General features: G+C 38.6%; 1 protein-coding gene across 3 annotated transcripts in view; it reads left to right on the top strand.

Moving 5' to 3' along the window:
- LOC120630230 (methyltransferase-like protein 9) overlaps positions 1-21,885 on the top strand; it is an 86,903-nt gene extending 65,018 nt beyond the window's left edge. For 2 of the 3 annotated variants that reach the window (XM_039899376.1, XM_039899375.1), the window contains 3 exons: positions 16,623-16,838; positions 17,569-17,744; positions 19,261-21,885. In XM_039899376.1, coding sequence (XP_039755310.1) covers positions 16,623-16,838; positions 17,569-17,744; positions 19,261-19,472 — 604 coding nt within the window. In that variant the 3' untranslated portion in view covers positions 19,473-21,885. Of the gene's footprint in view, positions 1-16,622; positions 16,839-17,568; positions 17,745-18,651; positions 18,696-19,260 lie in introns of those variants that run through there. The other variant, XM_039899377.1, reaches the window with a different exon arrangement.
- The last annotated feature ends 1,248 nt before the right edge of the window (positions 21,886-23,133 follow it).

The raw sequence follows: 23,133 nt of genomic DNA, 5'->3' as shown, positions 1-23,133 counted from the left end.
TTGTGGGCGAAAAACTGTTGAGTTTTTATGTCAAGAAAATCTTTGTACCAGCTTTGAGTTTCGAAAATGGAGCTATCTTTTATCCCGCAGAGCACGTTACTGTTTTCAATAACGTGTAATAATTATTATTGTTGAAGGCCTGCCAAGCCGCATTAGAGCAAAACGGTCTAAACTGCTAATTCCTCCCTACTATGTGAGAGACCTGTGCCCAACATTAAGATACAAAGTGCTTGTAAACGAGGTTAAAAGAACTTAAACTATTAAATATATTATGTTGTCCTTCTCAGAAAAAAAATATTTTATTCCTGACAATATGTCTTACTAAATGGTTAACGTCTTTACCCAATTCAGTAAAACTTTCTCGATAGAAAAAAAATACGAAATCACTGTACCCACCTTAAGAAATTATAAAGTAATACGGTAAAGTATACCGTATCCCGTTTATTTTTATTTTTTTTTATTTTATCCCATTAATAAATAATGAAATAAAATAAAATAAACTATACTTATTAAATACTTATATAGTGTTTTTACTATGTTGAAATCGAATCCACTCATGTCACGCTCTTAAAAGGCTAAAGATGATGATGATAACGATTTCATACTAAGTATCAACAACTTTAATGTAACCAAAATACCAACCCGCTATTTGTGTGGCATAATCCTACCACAGTGTCCACGTAACGTTAACGTAGAGTATATTATTGTCCCTTTCTTCTGTTATCGAAACTATCGCTATTGACCTTGACCGTTTGATTTGGAGAAACGTTGAAAATATAAGAAAAAACCGCTTCGCACAGACAGAATATTGGGTATTGAATACGTAAAAAGATTTACCATGTGTGAATTTTTGTTTACCTCTATCAATTAGTTTACGCTTATTTAATGCATAATATAATCATCTTTTATTTAGATAACTTTATTGCACAAACTTACAATACAAAAACACACACAAGAAAAGAAAAAAAAACAACACAGTACAGTAACAGTTGACGGACCACGCAGATGGTCCATCTGATGTCAAGAGGAAAACCATCGCCTATAAACAGAGCAATACTTTGCAGAGCATGTTAGGAACACAACCTGCAAAACCTATCTATCTATCTATCAACTTTAATCCTGATGTGCCTGAATCACGGCGTCTGTCCGGCAGAAAGCAATGCTTCCTGGCGGCAGAAATAAACATGGCGGTAGAAATTGGAGAGCTCTGTCACAAAAAGCTCTTCTACAGTTTTTATATTTACGTCATCTACCTACCTTTCATGTTCTTATTCTATTGGAGAAGCGGCTATGCAGAAAAAGCCCAGTGTTACGTCAATCATTACCGATCTATCGTCATTTCCAATCGTGTTATGAAGCTGACAATCAATCAACCGATCTTCTACAACCTATCCTGTTCTTTTTCTTTTGAAGAAGTTGGTATGCAGATATTGAAGTCCCACATTGATCGTTACCGATCTATTGTGTTACAAAGCTGACCTGGCTAATTACCGACTAAGACGTACTGCCAATGCCTTTACGCAGCAGTTGACAGTTGATGATGAAGAAGAAAACTTATTACTTATCTGCGGTACAGACACCTTATGCACTCGAAAAATCTAAATAGTATTTAACTTTCAAATATTAAACTGACTTGAACCCAGAGTAGAGGCGAGCTTATTAGCCTATGTCTAATAAATACTAGCAAACAAAATGCGATTGCGGTAGCCCTGGTCCGTTGCAGCAAATGAAAGCTAATGGGGGTAGTACGGGAACATAAAGCACAATACATAACGGGTACACAAAAGGCCAACACCAGCATTCGGACACAGTTTGTACGTACACGGACAGACAAAGCACACAAACACGTGAGGTCATCTCCCCTCATTAGGTGGTTAGTTTTCCGGGCGTGTCCGCGGAGTCTGCGGACGTGCGGGGTGTGGGCCGGGGGGAGCGAGGGGTGAGTTGCTGGGAAGTTACTTAATTAATCCCCGCGCGGCAGCCATTGGCCGGCTCTGGGCGGCGGATCTTCGCCTACGCGTTAATTGGGCGGACTACGGCTCCTCCGATTAATGAGAAAACTGGCACGTCTATATAGAGCTCTGTAGCTCTTGCGAAACTTTACCTATTGTTTTAGAAGTACCTACTTCGTTAATTAAGTATTCTTTGAACCCTAGATTATTACTAAAATCACTTGAAACTTTACCTATTGTTTTAGAAGTACCTACTTCGTTAATTAAGTATTCTTTGAACCCTAGATTATTACTGAAATCACTCTAAAGTTAAAACCTTTTTAAACTTAATTCAGGAAAACTTAATTCATTAACATTCAGGAGATTTTTGCGATAACCTTAAAAATATGTAAATGATCTTATGTTTGCTTAAAACTAGGTAGATAGCTAGTAGTTGTATATACGTATTAAAAACGTTTAGGCGATATAAACCTTTATAAGAGAAGATACTGACCTCTCCACATTTGACAATAAAGTTGTGGCATTACAAATAAAATAGGGTCAAGCGAATAGACGCGGTTTGCGCTTGACATTACCTGAGGTATGAAATGAGACATGACCTTTAAAATTTATTGTCAAATTAATTGTTTTGATTATTTTGAGCCTCATTCCTACTATCATAAAATAAATTATCGTTAGACAACTTTAAAATCATTCGTTGAACACCTTTATGAACATTGTATTCGTGGACTACGCTATATAAATGCGAAGTGACGAATAAAGAAGTAGGCTTAAATGAAGGGGGTTTAAATACGCTTCTATAAGCGAGGGGCTCATTGATGTGAGTGTATTTCCTAATAGAAAGTTGTAGGAACTCTCCAACAGTTATAAAGGTGTGATGAGTGTAAACTGGCAATAGGAGCTTTACAGAGTAGAGAGTTCTCTACAACTAGCTTCCTAGAGCATTAATAAATAACGTAGTGGAAAAGGAGTTGGCTCGAAACTAATATCGCTCTCGTCGCGTCAAGTGAACGTATAAAGCTCAGATTTAGCGAGAGCCGAGGGCTGAGCAGGCGTGAAACGCCCAGGTAAAGCACCTACTTACAGCGCGATATACGGGGAACGTAAATTATAATATTGTGTGTGTCGGGCTACAGCTAACCCTCTCGCCTCTCGGCACTCGCTCGCGTCGCCTTCCCACCGGCCGTGTGTGCGCGCCCACTGAAAGAAAAGCAATTTCCTCGGGCGGGGGGAGGCCGGGGGATCGAGGTCTCGCGCGAATATAATTTTGTTCATTTTTTCATTCGGGCGAGTTAATTCGGCTTCGCGGCGTACTCGGCTATTGATTAGGGCGCGTCTTACGTTTTTAATTTGTTTGCGCGCGCAGCTACGATGCACCCGGCGAGATGAATCCCCCCCTTCCCGGGCCACCGTCACCCCCCGCTCCGTCTAATGAAGCCTCCGCTAACTACGCGTACTGTAATAATCACGATCCTTTTCACAATCACGCTTTGACGTCAAATGTTTTCTCGTAGCCCGCGCCGGCTAACTAACAAAGCGCGCTCCTCTCGAGGAAAAACATTACGTTCTCCTTTTGTAAACAAAATCAGACAGCGAGTGAAAAAACACTTCGTTATTGCAGGCTACATTTTGTGTAGATAAAACTGGCATATTTATTATTAAGTAGATTTTTTTATACTATCCTAAACGATTTACGTTAATAAAGTACCTATTCTCTCTCATCTATATTGTGTAGGTACGCAGTAACATATAGCTAGACTTTTCAATTCTAGAAGATAAATTATATATATCGATATAGCTTTGAAATACATGTCAATGTCTAAAACTGTTTTTTTCGGTAGGAGGCTCCGGCCGTGACTAGTACTACCTTACCGAAAAAGACGTGCCGCTAAGCAATTAAGATGAAGAAGACGATGAAGTGTAGAAACCGATTAGGGGTTTAACGTAACTGCCATACCCTTACCCCTAACAGGTTCGCACGCTACCATCTTTGACTGCATCATCTCTTAACATCATATGAGTGAGATTCAACGGGTAAACAATCAAGGGGTGTCTTAAACTCGCGAAGATCATTTTGGTTCTATTGTGAAGAACATTCTTTAAGTATGCGTAATCTCGTTAAAATTCATCCCTTCACCATAAAGGCCGATGAAGGTTGATTCAAACATAAATGACAACACACTGACAAAGACATTTTCGCAATCAAAAGTGTCGCAAATGGCCGTCCCGGGGACCTACTACAGCTTCAATTTAGGTAAATTAATGTAAATAATACCAAATAGGCTTATTTTTTATTATTTGGTATTATTTTCATTCCCTATCACAAACGACTACTCATTATCAAGGAAGTGTTGTAACCTAGTAGCAGTATCACAAATTTGATGAATTTTAAAATTTTCTACATATTGAACTCAGTTTTTTAGCGACATTTTATTTCGTCAACCGCCCGGGGAATACTATAAAACGCACTTCGCAGGAGAACAGCGATTGCATCTTTAAAGACATACCTAGCCGAAAAGTTTTGCGCAATTTTAAACAATGCGAAATTATTTTTAAATGTTCTGTACATACGTATTTAACGTTAGAAGCAAATATGAACTCGTATATAGTGCGATTCCTATAGGCTTCATAAAATCAGAATTATTATAATTATTTAGAATATTTTTAGAATTTTATATTTTTAGAATCAACGGTTCAACGATTTAAAAGGGCGGAAAATCCTGGTGCAGATTCCTACTCATAAACCGTTCCATCATCCTCAAACTTTGAATGTCCTGCTGCGCCTCAATTATTTGTGGCTTAGCCCACAACGCTGTGTCAATGTGGATTATGATCATTAAGAAACGATAATGACCGACATGGACAGCTTAACACTCCGAGGACATCCTTAATATAAAAAAACGTACCTACCTAACAGTTTCTTCTTGAATCCAGTTTACCCATGGTTCTAAGTCAAGCAGTGTCAATTAGTAGCCATAGTGAAAAGGGGAGGTAACTTGTCATTGAATTAAAAAAAATAGTCATCATGTCAACCAACACAACCAACAGGACATAGGTCTTTTTATGGAGTTCCATAAGACCGTGGTATTGTCTTTGGAACTCCATAAAAAAGACTCAAAAAATTGTACGTAGAAGAAATAGGTCACAATGTACCTACTAAAAATCACAAAAGTTAATTTGATAATTCAATTCATCGCCATATCAACCCGTTACCCCCACTACAGGGCACGGGTCTCCTCCCATAATGAGAAGAGTTGAAGGCCACGTAGCTTAGTCCACCACCTTTGAGAACATTTATTTATTTATTAGGAAGCCAACGTGAACACAACCAATCTTAATGTATGGACACATTTTTTTTTTTTGTTTTTATATTTAAAGACGAGCGCTTGACTGCAATCACACCTGATGGTAAGCGATGATGCAGCCTAAGGTGGAGCGCGCTTGCCTAGAAGATGCCTATTCACTCTTGATTTGAAGGTACTAATGTTGTAAGAACTGGGGAAAATGGAAGCTGGAAGAGCATTCCAGATCCTAGCGGTGCGAATTAGAAACGAAGATGCGAAGCGCTTCGTACGCGTCCGCGGTATATCGACCACGTAGGGATGCAGATCCTTCCGGTGCCTCGCGGTTCGATGGTAAAAAGGCGAGGGGGGAACTAGATCAAATAGTTCTTGAGCACACTCTCCGAAATATATCCTATAGAATACCGAAAGGCAGGCAACCTTGCGACGATGTTCCAAACTCTTAAGTTTTTTATTGGCTAGGTCACCGATGAGCCTTCTAGCACGGCGATCCACCGAATCCAGGGCATCAAGCTGATACTTGGCAGAGCCATCCCATAAATGGGAACAGTACTCCATGCACGATCGAACACATTTAACAATTGCTTTATAATGTACACTCCACAAGGCTAACTCAGCATGCATAACACAAAAGACACTCTTTGTTAAAATTTGTGATATTTAGCCGCTAAACAAAAGAAAAACAAAATGGAAATAAAATACAATAATAGGTAATTACATAACAAAGAAAAAGAAAATAACTAGAAAAATAATTACTAACTATCAAAAGTTTTTGACTTCTTTTTTGAAACATTATGGAGAACTCTCAGGCATGCAGGTTTCCTTTCGATGTTTACCTTCACAAGCATTTAAATTCTAATCATTCTATTGAAGCAATATTTTAAATTCTAAGAACGCACATAACTTAGAAATATTCGAGGTGCATGCTGGGATTCGAACTCGACCCCGAGAATGTGAAGTCGAAGTTCTGCTCACTAGGCTATCACCGCTTATATTATATTAATATACCTAAATAATTAGTCTCTTATGTAGTAAACCGCTGGCATACTGCGCATTGGTGGACACCACATAACTTTGAGAACATTATGGAGAACTCTCACTCTCGGGCATGCAGGTTTCCTCACGATGTTTTCCTTCACCGTTGAAGCGATATTTTAATTGCTAAGAACGAACATAACTTAGAAAGGTTAGAGGTTGGATTGGATTGGAGCTGGGATTTTAACACGGCCCCCCGAAAGTGAAGTCGAAGTGCTGCCCACTATAACCGCTTATATTAAATTCATATACCTAGATAATTAAGGTCTCTTATGTAGATAACTATGTAATATAATTGGATAGACCCCACATACAGCCTCTCGCCTCCCCCGCTCGTGAAACAGCACCGCCTGTGTGTGACACATTAGTAAATGAGGCGACATTCGTTACGTGCCCCCTCCCGCTCTCCTCTGTCCACCCGCCAACCCCCCAGTACATTGAAAGCCTTCCAGAGAAAGAGAATCGCGACTGCGACCTGTCCTATTGCAAACTTGGCTCATTAACTGGTTACACATGGGAATATAATGTTATTATTAAAAGGTTCTAAGTAAATTGAATGTTACAATATATCTTAAAAAGAAATTGCCTTAGATAGGTTTGTATTACTGGATTTTAATGCTATTATGTTATTACTAATTGTACAACACATCGTAATCATCAGTTTATTAATTAAGTACAGCCAGTCATAGATCTTCTTACTAGAGGAATATACCACTATGTGGCTCCAGCTGCTAGTAAGGCAAAATATTTTTAATTGCAGGCATTTTATGCACTACCTACTTCTATAAGTCTTCAGTAAATTAATAAAAAAATCCCTGAAACAATATTTCTACCCGTCTCTTGTAAATAAGCCACAATAACGCATTTTATGTAGAAAAGAAATTATAATTTAATTTAAAGAATAACTTTTTTCACTGTGAATAACTTCGTCAACTTCAGATTTAATAATAGTATATGTTAATTTAATCTCATATAGGAATACTCAGAGTCTTAATAGGTATAAGAAGATGTTTGGATTAAATACAAGTTTGTTATGGAGCAGTGTGAGATATAGAAACAATAATGGCTGTTGACGGCGCCGTCCGTGGCTCGCTGCTCGGCGTGAAAGCGTCTCACTCAATAAATCGAAACGGCGTCGCCTCCGCCCGGCCATTAAGGCTCGATAGCGGGTACTCTTCGGCGCTTACTTTGTTTTATTACTTTCATTTTATTATTTTAATTTGTGTCCGAGTGCGCTATTTGCGTGTGCGCAGTTTGTCGCTCGCCCCGCCCACCGCGCCGCGGCCAATAGCGGCCAGCCCGCTAACGAGACTCGCGCGCGCGCACGCAATCGCGCCCGCTCGCGGCGATCCTGCGCGCGCGACGTCGCGACAATGCTCATTGTTTCAAACGGTCCTCATTTTGTTTTAGTCCACTCCATCTCATCGGCAGGCCGCACCTCCCACCGAGCGATAATTTCAATGTCGCCATGTATATTGTGATATTGACTGAGATTCCATCCCGGAATGTTTAGCTGCGCAGGCGCGTTTCGTCAGCACTCAATAAGCAATAAACTATACGCCTCCGAGAAGTTATTTTAAAGTCTGTCTGGGATGCGACTTTACGCCTTTTAAAGGTTATTGTGTTTCAAAAACGCACAACTTATTGCCTACCGTCAACGCTGACAGCTGCTTTCCTTTGCTATTACCTCCGAGAATCATCATTGTTTGTGTTATTTTGAAGCCTTGTTGTAGTTAACTAGCCTCATCTTAACACATCGTAACCGCAACTACAGATGAAGAAATATCCTGGTCAGCTAAGTCCCCTCGACAAAAGGTAGTCTGTAAGTGCAAGAAATTGCATTAGCAATAAGACCGCCTTTGCAAATACTCGTATCTTTGTAGATTTCCGCCCTCTTTCTGCTAATCATCAACCTACCTTTTAATTCCCTGTTAGTGCAATAAAGTAACTAAAATTAAAATGAATAAACGAACTACTCTACATTTATGTTCAATGCCGTCAACAATCGGTGGCATTTAAATATAAATATAGTAGGTACATACACTACGTCCAATCTTTAAAAATATTATTCAAGAAGTAGGTAGGTAGGTGGAATCGTAAAATAGGTCGCTACACAAAGCACTAGTCGCCGGGTTCTCGAGTAACTATCATAATTCATGATTCCCTTGTTACAAGGAGCGCTGGATACTTTATTCTTCAGGTTCCCATTTATTTTATTCCTATTAAACTCGTTACAAGTAACAATGGTAGAAAAGTTTCCGCAATTGAAGAAATTCACTACCTTTACAAATTATTTAATTGTACTAGGAATTATTTCATTGTTTAGTGTTCGAAAAATCCTACTTTTATAATAAAATTTAGTCATATAATCATACCTAGGCAGTGCTTGATACGGTCGATCTTTTATTATTTATATCATTTTATTTATTTATTTACCAAAACGGTAGTATAGATCTTCTGTATTAATTATTCAATAAAAATATGTGAGGTTTTTGTAGCATCGGTGGGCCTAATTGCTTACTTACTGGATCTATACAACATAATAAATTAAACATTAAGAATATAATAAAAACTAAAATGACAGATGAAAATAGGTAGAACATGTTTTACACAAAATGAAAACATACGGTTTACCACAAAAAAGTTTTTTTTTATTTTCAGTCCACTACAAGGTAGCCATTGACTGAAATCTCACCTGGTGGTGAGTGATGTTGCAGTCTAAGATGGTGGCGGGTTAACCTGTTAGGGTATGTTAGTCATACCTATTCCTAATAGGTTTATATGCGACATCGCAACGAAAAACTAAATCGCTTAGCGACACGTCTTGGTCGGTAGGGTGTTAACTAGCCACGGCCAAAGCCTCTCACCATTCAAATTCCATCTAGATTCAATTTGGGTTTTATTAATTATTGTGCCTATAATCTATTTTAAAGAGAAGTTTCTGCCGCACGCATTTTAAGCGGTCGATTAAGCGTAGGTACGAATCAACTAGGAGTAATGTTTATTAAACTGCAATAACTCTGCCATATAAGCGGGCGTTTATGTTAAACTTACCATCAGGTAAGATCATAGTGAAGTAAGAACTTACCAACAAGTATATAAATTACAATATGATTTTAACAATTTCTGAGTCGCTAGATTTTCTTACCATTCCCACTAAAAGAACAATACCCGACGCTCGTTTGCATTCTACGCCTTTAATCTTTGATCGCACGAATAATATTAAAGGGGGGAAACTAAGCAATTGATAGTAGAAATGGTCGGTGGAATAGAAAAATATCGTCGGACGCATTCGTGGCGCGGTAAAATATTCAATCGGGCCAATTCGGGTCCACGAATAAATTCTGTCCCGCCATTATTTGTTGCGCGTCCTCGCGGCCGAAAATCGGTACCGTACATTGATAGTCGTCATTTTTCTCTTCGCTATCGTTAATATTTTACGCGTGCGTGTCGACGGTTTACGGCCCCACTCTTAACACTAAAACGTTTTAGCGCTGCTCTCATTGTTTATAACATTTTACTATCCACTTTTTTATAGTTTATTGCGACTCGAGTGCCGTTCGGGGTAACGACACGTAACCGTTTGTGTGACGGTTTGAACTCGATTATATGTCATCGAATTTGATTTTTATTGAGGTTAAATAGTGTCTGGTATTCGGTTATCAACCGATTTGTGTTGAGTTAACTTTTTATGTAATCTGACTTTCCCATGTTATCGACTATGTCTACTTTTGTTCAACCCCTAATTTAATAAATAATCTAAGGAATACAAAATCTTCAGATCAATTAATAAAGTTAGTAAAGCCACCCTAATATACGGGGAAGAGAAGGCAAAGGGAAGCACTAATAAAAATCTTAAATCTGAAGATTTTTTATTACATTGAGTAGGTAAATAAGTGTTCATTTAAACAAACTTTACTTTACTATTTGATAACTTCATAAAAATTTGGTAGATTCACGCAATGTTTTTAAACGCCACTGCTCATGTGTTTTGCGATGGCATAAAGCTAAAGCCAAACATCCACGGCAACGCACAAATCTTCGACCAATCAAGACAAGACAAGAGGTGCCGGCATGAGTGCCTGAGTGTGGTGATTGGTCAAATGACGCCAACTCAAAAATTGGACTATGAAATGAAAAATATATTTTTCAAATACGATAGGAAATTTGGGAGTTGCAAACATTAGTGTGAAAAACGAACTCTCACAAGATTATTTTTAACATGACTGATAACTGTAGTACTTACTTCTTTTGTTATTTTTAATTTTGTGCAGTAAAGTGCTCTGATATGATTTTATGGGCATGGTATGCAGAAAGTTGGCATTGGTAATCGTCTCTTATACGATATACAGAAGTTTATGGGTAGGCAATGCTTTTGCGCATATATGAAGTGCACGCCACTGACGGTGAGGCGAGTACATGGGCCAACTTCTCCGAGAGTTAAGTACAGGCGGGCGAAGTAAAATCGTACGACCTGCAATTAACTTCACATTCCTACATAATACGGCAGAGACAATAAACAAGAAATGGGTTGGTACCGAATTGTAATTATCCATCCAAGTTTGCGAGCTCAGGAAAAGAATTGCTCTCCTTTGTGAGAGAGCGGGGTTACACAGGGGTGCGGGGGTGCAGGGAGCGCGTGGGGTGGGTAGGCTCACATGGGACGCGCTCTAATGAGGTGCCTGAAAGCGACAATGTCTTTGAGCAAAGCAAATGTGTAGGTATCTACATATGAGGGGGGGTTACTTCTATCTCGACTCACGCTTCATAGATACGAGTAGGTATGTACTTTACCACTTTACATGACTGTTATGTTTTACATTGCGGTGAGCTTAATTATATTTTTTATAGCGGTTATACCTACTGTCTCGTTGGTCTAGGTTCACGAGGTGTTGATACCGATTGTTTTTTTTTTCCATTGACGTTGCCTCGTTGAGCACATTAATAATAATAATAATAATAATATTTGTTTATTGTTCAATAAAACATAGGTACAATTTACATTACATCTGCACAATAGGTATAACTTATATTAATTACACATATTAAATTACTTAAAAAAAAAAAAAAAAAATATACTACGACAATACACACATCGCCATTTAGCCCCAAAGTAAGCGTAACTTGTGTTATGGGTACTAAGATAGCTGATGAATATTTTTTTATGAATATAATACACATAAATACTTATAATACACATAATACACATAATACAGATAAACACCCAGACACTGAAAAACATTAATGTTCATCACACAAACATTTTCCAGTTGTGGGAATCGAACCCACGACCTTGGACACAGAAAGCAGGGTCGCTGCCCACTGCGCCACTCGGCCGTCACTTATATTAATAATTAAAATGTTTCTAAGTACCGTTTATTATCAGTAACATATGTGATAGCTGTCCAAGTCCGTCTACCCTAATTAGAGCAGCGTCACGGGTTTAAGCTCTATACCTTCCCTAATGAGTAAAGAGGCCTATACCGAAAATCGGACAAACCGAAGGCAAAGCGTGGGTGCGAAAGACCCCCGCCACCTGGTTAACGATGGCTCAAAATGACTTGAAGCAAAACATCTTTATCGCGGATACCGATGAGAGCCGCCTAGAATGGAGGAAACGGGCAAGGAGACCCGACCCCAGATGATGGGAATAGGCGCCGACAGATGATAATAATTGTGAAAATTTTGTCGGTCGGTAGGTTCCTTTTATAAAAACATGTTTTACTGAACTCTTCCTCTAAACGGTATCAAATTGTTTAATAAATATTTAAAAAAAAATACCTTAGAAATTGTTATTTTTTTGAAAACCTAGAACGAAGATTTTCGCAGGAAAAGTTTACTTCAAAAAGAAGTCGTAGGCAACCGTATAGTTAAAGTTCTGATTCTATTTATGACCCACCGCTGGGCAGTGGCCTTCATTCAACAGAAGAACCAGAAGAACCAGAAGAACCAGAGAAGAGCTCCCACTTCGCTGCTCCGATGGAATACGTCTTGGCTTTAATGATTATTTACTATCATATTCAAATGTTAGTGATAATAATGGAAATCAACGGCTCCGAGGCACGAGGTCCGTCAGAGCCAAGTCCCTAATTCCGGGCTTAATACAGTTAATCGTCGGGCCTCGAGAAACACAGGCATTCACGATCCAAAGACAAACATGCTTACCATCCAACAAACTATTTGTTTGTTTCATCATCATCATATCAACCCATTACCGGCCCACTACAGGGGACTGGTCTGCCCCCACAATAAGAAGGGGTTAAGGTCGTAGTCCACCACGCTGGCCCAGTGCAGCAATAACATTTAAAAGCATCACAGCGCGCTTCCCTGACCATGGGTTTCGGGAGGTTAGACCGGACGGTAGCCAATGCCGGTCGCAAGGGTCGAGCCTCGAGCGTCCGGATCGGGGGCCAGTTTTAATTTCCCCCGCGGGCGTTAAGTTTAAACACCCGGAGATGAGCGTACTAATATCATGCACGGGCCGGGCCGTCGCCATAGCGACGCACTCAAATGACGTGTGGTGTGAGGCCGGGGGTAATATGATTTGAACGGCCCCGGGCGACACCCCGCGCCCGCTTGTTTGCTCTCCGATGCAATCGCGATACGAGGCCCACCCCCGCACACATCTCTCACCTCCGTCTTCGATAACCGCATCGGATTCCTTGTTGCAAGCCACCGCGTTCTATTGAAATAGATACACTACCTACCTATTCCCTCTACCTACTCGGCATTCCGTGTCGCCCTTAGGTGTTAAACTTTAGTCTCTGTATGGATAAATCTTATTCGGAACAGTTCGTGATACGCCGTTTTGAAGTTTCAAGTGCCAGCAGTGCGTTATTGCCGCGGTAGAAACACTTAGTCTCGTATGTAAAAATCTCGTGGCACGGTGTTTGTAGTTGCACAACTCCAAAAACTCGAAGCTCGAACGATTTATATGAGTTTTTTTTATACGTGGGTGGTATGGTAATAGGTTGTAAAGTATATTTCATACTACTGGGTAATCAGGATGTACCTACCTACCTATCCATACATTTGTTTTTTATTTTTTGACAAAAATATTTAATGATTCGCCATCAAAACCGACTACCACCATTTCCTATTTATTTTATCGTGATTCTATCAAGATCCCATCCCCACACACTTGTAATACAAACTTTATTTTTTACCAATACCAAACATATTCACTAGAAATAGTTTTGGTATATGTCAGAATAACGTTTGCCTGGTCAGCTTGTTTTTAAGAAACCGGTTCTTAATACCACTTCAAGATCTATCTATCTATCTACACTAATTCCAGATGCATGGACTGCATACCTGTGTCGTCTAGCACTTAGATCCTAGCGGACCATAATGAATATTAAGTTAATCACGCGCTTTTCTTAAACGGACACATTTTATCCCTGTTGGTTGTGGGAACCCAGTCGTGACTTGGCGGCAAGGACAGCCTAGGAGCAGCGACAATTACGTGATGGCACCGCTCATTAGACGCAAGGTGCGACTTCATGTATCATGTATCTCACGTCGGCTGGAGCGGACAATAAAGCAATCAATTCGCGGCTCCGTCGCTACCAACACGCCATGTTCGGCCCAAAACGAGCTCCGGAACGATAACCAGCGACACATTGTCATAAATTGCACCATGAAAAATGCAATCACCAATTAAGGAATTCGTTTTTGAGGGACGTTTGATATTTTCTTCTGGTCTGGCACTTATTTTGAGGGTATTCGCTAATTATATGTGTGGAACTGTACGTTCTGGAATTATGTTGGGACCTCCTAAAAGGGTAAGATGTCGCTTTATAGGATAAGGGATTGCACCATTTATGGTAAGAATATGTGAGGTAAAGATGTGGTGCGGGAATAATTCCTATTGAAATAAGAAATACTAAACATATTTGATGAAAGTACAATCACCAACAAAGCAGCATCCGTTTAAGAAGGTCGTTTAATATAATCTTGTTCGGTGTGTTTGGTTTAGAGTGATCTCGAATGAACAAAGGTGATCAAAACCGATTTCGTAACTCCAGACTGGTACAAGAACTAAACTAGGATACTCCTTTTTGGTAATTGCTACGAATAGGCCGACGAGACTGATACTGAATAAAACCCTAACACTAACTCATTCAGTCGAAAGAACAAAGCAAATTCAAAAACCAGTCATTGTAAAAGTAAGACAAATTTTCAAAAAACGGAAGTGAAAGAAAAAAGGAATCTTTTTAAAAATCTTTCTCTAATTTTGAGTAACTGGGGGTGAAAGCTTGTATCATTAGAATTGTTTAGAAACTCAAATCACGTACCGAATCCGAAGCTGCGCTAATAAATGAAGTAAAACAACGAGTTGCGATGCTGAAATTGCAAAGGCTGGAGCATAGTTAAAAGACCGATGGACGAAACAAAAGTTGCTAGAATAGCTTTTCCAAATACCACCACGACATGTAGTTTTAGTTATATAACCTTGTAGTGTGAGTATGGAGATCCCTACAAACGTAATGTCTGTCGGTTGAGGTAATGATGGCCCCCGTGCTTCGTGCACTCTCAAGTCTTCATCGCGATAACTTTCGCTAGTATGTGTATTAAACGCAAACCATACTGGAGCACCGTGAAGGGAGCCTGGCCGATGGATGTTCAGTCTTGGTATGATGATGATTCAATAACCAATCCGCCAAAGTTCAACTACAGGCCGTTATAGTCAGTGCAGTGCTTGCAAAGTAATTGCAGCCGGGGGCCCCGGTAATGCCGCACGTGATATATGATACAACGTCTAATAACAGAGCTCGGCCCTCGCGCCGATTATCCTTTTCTCGGCAAAGACGATTGGTATCGATCGCGACTCGCTCTCAGCTAATGAGTGCGGGATTTACTGGTCATTATCCACTTTCGCCGTTAGCCCCGAGCGCGATGAAGACGTCGCGGGGAATGAAAACGGCGCACCAACTCCCAGCGTAAATGCCCTTTCTAGGGTAATGTTATCGCTTCCGGATTCCTTGAGTAACTGCTGCCGATTGCCTGTTTTAACATTATACTGCTATTCACACCTATAGCCTAGATGATTGAACTTCGGTCTTCCTTAAATATCACATGCTCTTTATAGTAAAATAGAGCGTTGTGATGAAACCTACATGGCTGTGAGCTTATCATAATGTTCTCAAATGCCTATGAAGTCTACCAAAGAGTCGACCGACGTGGTGGACGAGGGCCTAAACTCTTTTCATTCTGGGGGGAGACCCGTGTCATGTAGTTGGCCAGTAAAAGGTTTATAATGATGACAATGCTCGTTTGCCTATAGGTACCTACTTACAGAAATATAATTGGAGGAACACACAAACAATATTCTTTGGGCCGTCCCAGGAACAGTAATGAAACTTTCTAACCAAACCACTACGAGGTTTCCCTAACAATACATTTTGATATTGTAAGGAGTATTTATCAATAAATCGTAAGGAGTTCAGCAATCAAGCAAGGCAACACTGGACGCCAGCCGCGGGCGCACAATTAGCCGCGCCCGATCGCTAGACGCCAAACGCCGTTGCCCATAGCTTTGTGTTTTATCCTCGGTAATTGCCAACCCAGCACGAATCGCCTTGGAAACAAACCACCACAAAACTGGCGTTAGAGGGTAATTGCGCTATTGTTGCATCCGACCTACTAAATGGCTTCCCACCTAAATTATAAGCACCTAACTTCGTGCAACTTTGTTATCTGTTATGTGATATGATAAGAATCAAGTATTCGTAGACATAACCGGCCTGTATCTAAATCTATCTACATAAATAAATAAAATTAATATGGCTATCGAAATATCTTAATGTCTCAGTAATATAATGAACTCATAATTATGATTATTTGGACTAAAACAGTTTTTGAAATATTTTTCCGTCCTTCAGTCTGCGTTTATCTTTGGAACGGCTGAATCGATATGGACTGAGCTTTCACGGATACGTAGAGAATTTCGCGGGAAGTGATATAGACTCCTTTTCAGACACATCACACATTACATTAGGTGGACAGACATTCTTAAAAGAGTTGCAAAAAGTTGAATGAATTAATACACTTTTATTGTTCACCACATAAAAGTAAAGAAAATAGAACACAACATACGCAACCATAGCTTATCAAATTAGCAGCGTTATCGCCTCTACATAGCGATTACTCCTATATAGCCAATGGCGTAAAAGACAGTAGAGTTGGTCACAGGCAGTACAAAGCCATTTTATTTGAAAGACTATAGCCTATAACCTGAATGATAGATCAAGGGATGGTTTCTTTTTTCTGAGCAGTTGTCCGCTCGCAAGCACATTGCATTAATACATTATCAAATTCCTTTCTTCCACAGATGGTTGGGCCGAGGCTCAATGTTCGTGCTGTCCGCAGAGCAGGCACGCACGCTGCTGGGAGCGGCCAAGCGGGGCTCCAACAACGCGGGGTCGGTGGTGGATATCGGCGCTGGCGACGGGGAGGTCAGCCGCCGCTTCGCGCACCTCTACACCAACAAGTACGCGACGGAAATATCGGGCTGCATGCGTAAGGCGCTCAGCAGTAAAGGCTTCACGTGAGTATACTAGTATCTAATAGCTAGAGTGCATTTTAAAAATCCCGCAACAACCCTCTATTTTCTCGGGATAAAATGTAGGATACATTTTATTTTCCCTAGAAATTAAAGAGCGATGTTGACATTTCAATCCAAAATTTCTCTGAGATAAGTTAAGTAGTCAAGCCATGCATAGCTGGTAACAAATGCAATTTTTTTTAATTCCGCGGGTAACTGTTACCTGTATCTTATCCGGGATAAATATCTTTTGTACGTTTAGGGGGTGCGAGCTAAATGTGTCATGTGTGCCATATTTCATCAAGATTCCGTTAAGCCGTTGAAAGGTTGAGCCGAATATAAGTAACAAACAAACAAGCAGACATACTAATTACAATAAAAGTATAGACTATCTGTTTTGGGCTTTTTTTTAAAAAAGCTAAACAGGAAAACACAGTGATTTTTTAAGTCTGAAACATTGACGTTCGTTAAGCTATGAAAATATTTCACTATAGTTCTGAAACCTGTAAAGCCCTACCGGATTCGCACGCTGAAGAACGCGATATTTAAGGTGGCAATATAACTACCATACCCCTAAAAGGCTAGCCCGCTATCATCTAACCCTGCATCATCACATATTAAGCGAGATTGCGGTATTAGAAAGAATTAGAAGTTAAGAATTCCCAAAATTGGCGCTTTTCCATTCCACATTGCTGCACCAAGGAAGTCATTTTATCAACATATCCTCGTTCAGGATACTCGACACCGAGGACTGGTGGCGGGAACAGCGCTTTGACTGCGTGTGCATGTTGAACCTGCTAGACCGCTGTGCCAAGCCGCGTAGCATGCTGCAGCAGGCCAAGGCTGCCATCGCACCTGACGGAGTTCTACTGCTCGCCCTGGTTCTGCCGTACAAGCCATATGTAGAAGGTATACCATTTTTTTTTACATTGTCTCTTAATACTTAATCTTATGTCGTGTAGGGCAGATCAGATTTTTTTTTAATTCTGCTACATGTTAGCCGTTGTATGCAAACTCATCTGGAGGTAAGTAAAGAAAGATTTTGAAGGGCTAACCTGTTAGGTCTATGTACTTATGATAGGGTGCACAATCAACTATTTCTTGCACTTACACGTTCATTGACATACAAGTCTGATAAGACCTATGGATATATGAATTGCCAAGAACCAAACGATAGCGCGATTGAAAAACACAGCTCCATCTGTTGGCAATTGAGAGAACTAAAGTTATTACAAGACAATTTTGAAATATTAACTTAGACCCTAATCGGTTTCTACGCGGCATCATATCGGAACGCTAAATCGCGTAGGGGCAGCAGCATGTTTATATCCACTTTATAAACAAGAAGTGGATATTAACAGTCGACTGACAAGAAATGGTCATAAATTAGTGACATCTAAATATCGTCTGCGAAAGGTGCAGAAGTCATTTGTGGGATTGAGTATACGCTTTTATAATATGATTCCTAAGGTAATTTTGAGCCCAAAGCATAAGTTTAAAGAATGTTTTAAAACACATTTATTACAGCGAGGTTATTATAAAATTGATGAATTTCTTAATGACAAGGTTGCTTGGAAGCATCCGGCTCCGCTTTCATCTCTCACAAGATAGAAAAATGAATTAAAATGTGAAATGTTAATTGTTGATATTGGAAAAGAGCAACTACCGAGTTTCTTGCCGGCTTCTTCTCGGTAGAATCTGCCTTCCGAACCGGTGGTAGAGTCACTACACACAGACAGACTTGACGTTTCAAAAGTGCTTATATTAGGCCTACTTGAAATAAATGAAATTTGAATTTGAAAGTTTTTGTCGGTAGGGTGGTAACTAGATATATGGCCATGGATGAAGACCAGATCAGAGAATATTCAGAAATTATAAAATAGACCAGAATACAGTTATCACCATCCCTGCTCTTCCCACGGGTGTCGTACAAGGCGACTGAGGGTATAAAAGGGAGAACTGGCAGCAGCTTCCTCCGTGCTACTAGGTACTACTTAATGCTGCGATAACCAACCAGTCTGGACCAGTGGACTGGTATAGGCTATTGACGAAGGTACAGTTTAAGTGTTTTGGTACGCTTGACTATCCGTGGCCTTTTCTGCCAGGAATCTGCCTTTAGCACTCATGTATGTGTATTTTAAAGGTGCTCCAGACTTCTTCCTACGTGTACTTATTCGAACGTATGCAAGTTAACTTCGATTTGTATGGAATCGAAAGAACATCATCTAGTAACAATACTGTTTCCCAGTGTTGTAACTAGATCGCGCTCTTCATTTCCATGTAAATCGTAGTTAACCTTAACGGGACCGAATAGGTAGAATTTCTCACACTAGGCACTCAGCAGCCGTCGTCCTAAGAACAATAAAAACCGATTCTTACAAAGCAAAATTATAGCAAAGGTATAAACACATTTTACTTTTTACAGTTACATCAGACCACAAACCCGAAGAGCGTCTCCCGATACAAGGCGTCAACTTCGAGGAGCAAGTGGCATCCTTCGTACAAATTATGCGGGATGAAATTGGGTTCGAGCTAGCCGCTTGGTCACGCGCACCCTACCTTTGTGAGGGGGATTTCGCGCAGGCGTACTACTGGCTAGACGACTCTGTGTATGTCTTCACACCCTCGCGCACTTGAAAAATGGTCCTGAAATTGAGATTTTATATGGTCTGCGTTTTCATTAAAGCAGAAACGAGCGGGGCAATGAGGTGATAGATTTATCACGCCATCTCCCAATACTCTGATTGGTCCAATCATACTCACGTCTGGTGCGCTTATTTCCGCTAAGTCGAAAACGCACCATAACAAATAAATAAGGATGCCTCACCACTCTGCAAAGCGGACTGGAGATGTGCAGTTTTTTATCCTGTCATTTACTCCGAATTAACGGAGTGGTCCTATCCTACTAGTCTCCACTCCGCTCCGCTAAATGGGAACGCACCCTAAAGAGCAATTCGCATTGAAGCAGTCTGTATAAATCAACTTTTGTTGGAGCTTCGATACGCTTTGACTGTTCGACAATGTCAATCTACTTATGGGAGTATTCAACCAGAACAAAAAATATCGTTCTTACGTTTTATATGAATGACTTTGTTATTTTGACAGTTGAAAACCGGTGGCGACCTGTCATCTGCATAGAAAAAATTCGATACGTATGCAACCGAGACTGTCAAGTGACGAGATTAGTCAGAATAATTGCAGAATTAAACAGCACGTGAATAAAAATTCACGTTCTATGTTAATGCTTCCTTAATGACTGACTGTGGATTACCCACCAACGAAGCTCGATGTTTGTGTCCTTTTTGCACGTCCGTTTTACGACTACGTGCGCGCTTAACCTCATTATTGTCCATGCGTACCAACGACTTATAAATTTATATCCAACAATATTATTATTAGTACTTTAAGTGAGGTAAATTCCTCATCGATTCCTAGTACTTAAGTGGTACTTTTAAGCTCTTATAAATATTAAATGTGCTAAAATATTATAATAAAACTATTAGGCTAAAAGAAAAGTATAAAACGAATCATTCCAAATTAAAATTAAAAAACTATTAAATAGGCAGTAACTAAGTATTTGTATCGTCCCAATATCGGTTTTGATCTATCTTAGTAAGTACATACATAAGTACGTACATAAGTAATTGATAAAATGTAAGCGCAAGTTTTCTCTACCTCATTTTTGAGACCACCGTTGCATTTAAAAACTAGCAATTTTAATGATGAACTGAAATATCTTACAATAAAGACAACATATACAATATGTTGGAAAAATTGGTGCAAATTTTGTAATTTATACATTTCATAGTCCACGCATTATATACAAGGCGTATTTTGGCAGCGGACAGTTTGGTAAAAACTTAATTTCAAATAGAGTAGTTTAGATAAATAAAATAAAGCTACTTAACTAGCGTAAATTTTTAGGGCCGTTTATGAATTAATGAATGAATGAATACACTTTTATCGTACACCAAAAAAAAAGAAGTTACAGAGATATCTCTCTGTGTGTATAGAGCAAGAGAGTAATTTGGTGGCCTTATCGCTTATAGTTTATATAAAATGTTTAAAACTTTTTCTTATAAAAATATTTCTTAAGAAGAGTAATCAAAATGGTAAAGAAATAGCCTCAGAAATAAAAATGAAAACCATGATTTACTACATTCAAATAAAAATGAATACCATGACTTACTACGTTTATCTGTCTAAAGAATCCCTTAAGGAAAATAAAAATTATTATTATACTTATTGCAGTTTACTTGAACCATATTGCTGTATCTGTTATTTATATGTGTTTTCACCTGACTGAGCCGGTGCCAAAATATCCTGTATGTCTGATATATTATGCGTAATTATTGTTATCATGTAATATAGCATCGAACAAATCATTTCCAATTATTTTTATCTAAGTATAATTATGGAGATATTTATCTTTTTTAAAGTTTCATAACGAAGTAGGTTTGTCTAGTGCGTGTCGTACGTAAATTTGTATCCATTGTTTATGTAACTAAATGTTGAAAATCGTACATAGATTGTAAGCCCATTTTAGGAGCATTTTATACATAAAATTCAGTATAATCCCCACTGATATGCACGGCCTTTTTCTACGTTAGTTAATGGGATCGACCACTTAACATGCTCTTCAAGGCCCCATGCCTTGAAGAGCACGTAAAGTGGTCGTGTACGTCTTACCTCCGGTAGATATCATACTGATGAGAGATTGCAAAAAAACCCAATATCTAAACAATTTTCGCCAGACTCGGCGATCGAACATATATCTGCCATCACATAAGCTAACCATTAGAAAAAAAGGCCGTTCTAGTACACACAATTTACAAAAAAACGCTAGCATGGTTTCCAGCAGCGAAACTTATCCTAAACCTTTCCTGTGTATTATAATGATTTTTGTTTTTTTGTTGTAATTTGTTACTACCAATGCAAAAGGATTAGTAAAATATTGTATTTACTTAATATTTATTTATTTTTGTAATAAAAATTGTCAATTTGTCATTTGATCTTTGGCTATATTTACGTAATAGTAGACGTACTTTTGCGTGTTAATTATAATGTAAAATATGGAACTTTAGTTTTATTTTGTCCGTTCCTCTCGTTCTCATTCTTAAAATTTTCTCGTGAACAAATTATATGACAAACCCTATTAGCTCTTACTTAGTTTAACTTTTGCAAGCTCGCAATCGTGAGCTATATATATATTTCTACTCAAGGAATAAGAAACCAAAATTTAAAATAAAATTTAAATGAAGAGAGATAAATAACAAAACAATGTTGTTGCATCACTTTATTTATTCTAATGCATTTCTTTGTCCACTATATTATAAATTTTTACAGATAATAATAAACAATATCAGCAAATAATAAGTTAATGGCAAGGCCAAACTTACGCCAATTAAAGAACTGTAGTTAATTCATATAGATGTAAAATCATCTAGATAACTAAACAAGAAACTGTATCGGTTGAAGTTATGAAAGATATTTATCACAGACTCTCGATTGCAACATTTTAAATGAAGTATTTAGATTTTGTGTAAACTGTATAAAATGTACTCTTTTTTTCGAAACTGACTTATAATGATAAATAATAAAAGTTGAACAAAAATATGTGACATTCAGAGTGGTTCATTTAACTGCAACAGTATAGGAAGATCTTTTACTAAACTTTAAAAACATGAACTCATAGCATTTATAAAAATTTTAGCATTTATAAAATACGTATTTCAAACTTAATAATAACTTTGTCATACAATTTGCATAAATGAAATTGACCAAATTCATCGCTCAGATTACCGATACAAAATAACGACTTGTAAAGTTCACGCTTCGCCCAAAATGATGTTATTGTTTTCTGAAAAGACTTCAAAGACTTTTATAATAGTGATAGGTGGATGGTTTAGAATATTCCAATACCGTCCCAGTTAAATTAAACAAATATTTACAAATGGATGAGGTACTTTTAAGTCATAATTAATTAATGACAATTAATATATACATATTACTGAACATAGTACGTGATATTTCTTAAAATAATCTGAGTGCTACTTAAGAAAAGAAAACACATAGCTGCCGCAGAACATTATCAGCTTATTCCAAAAGCACTGGTACATTTGTCTATTTCTCTTCTAAATCTATGAAAATAATTAAATTTAAAGAAAGGGCCAAGCACCTTACTAGCTACTAATTCTACTGCTTCAATAAATCAAGAGGTGAAAAAAAATATATGATTATATTATGTGAAATGAAAATGCCCGATGATAGATAATGCACGTCTATGAAATAATGGACT

Source organism: Pararge aegeria, chromosome 16 (assembly GCF_905163445.1).
Source record: "Pararge aegeria chromosome 16, ilParAegt1.1, whole genome shotgun sequence".
NCBI classification, from domain to species: Eukaryota; Metazoa; Arthropoda; class Insecta; order Lepidoptera; family Nymphalidae; genus Pararge; species Pararge aegeria.
Note: the sequence above shows the minus strand (reverse complement) of the source record. Positions and strands in the feature narration are given on the sequence as shown.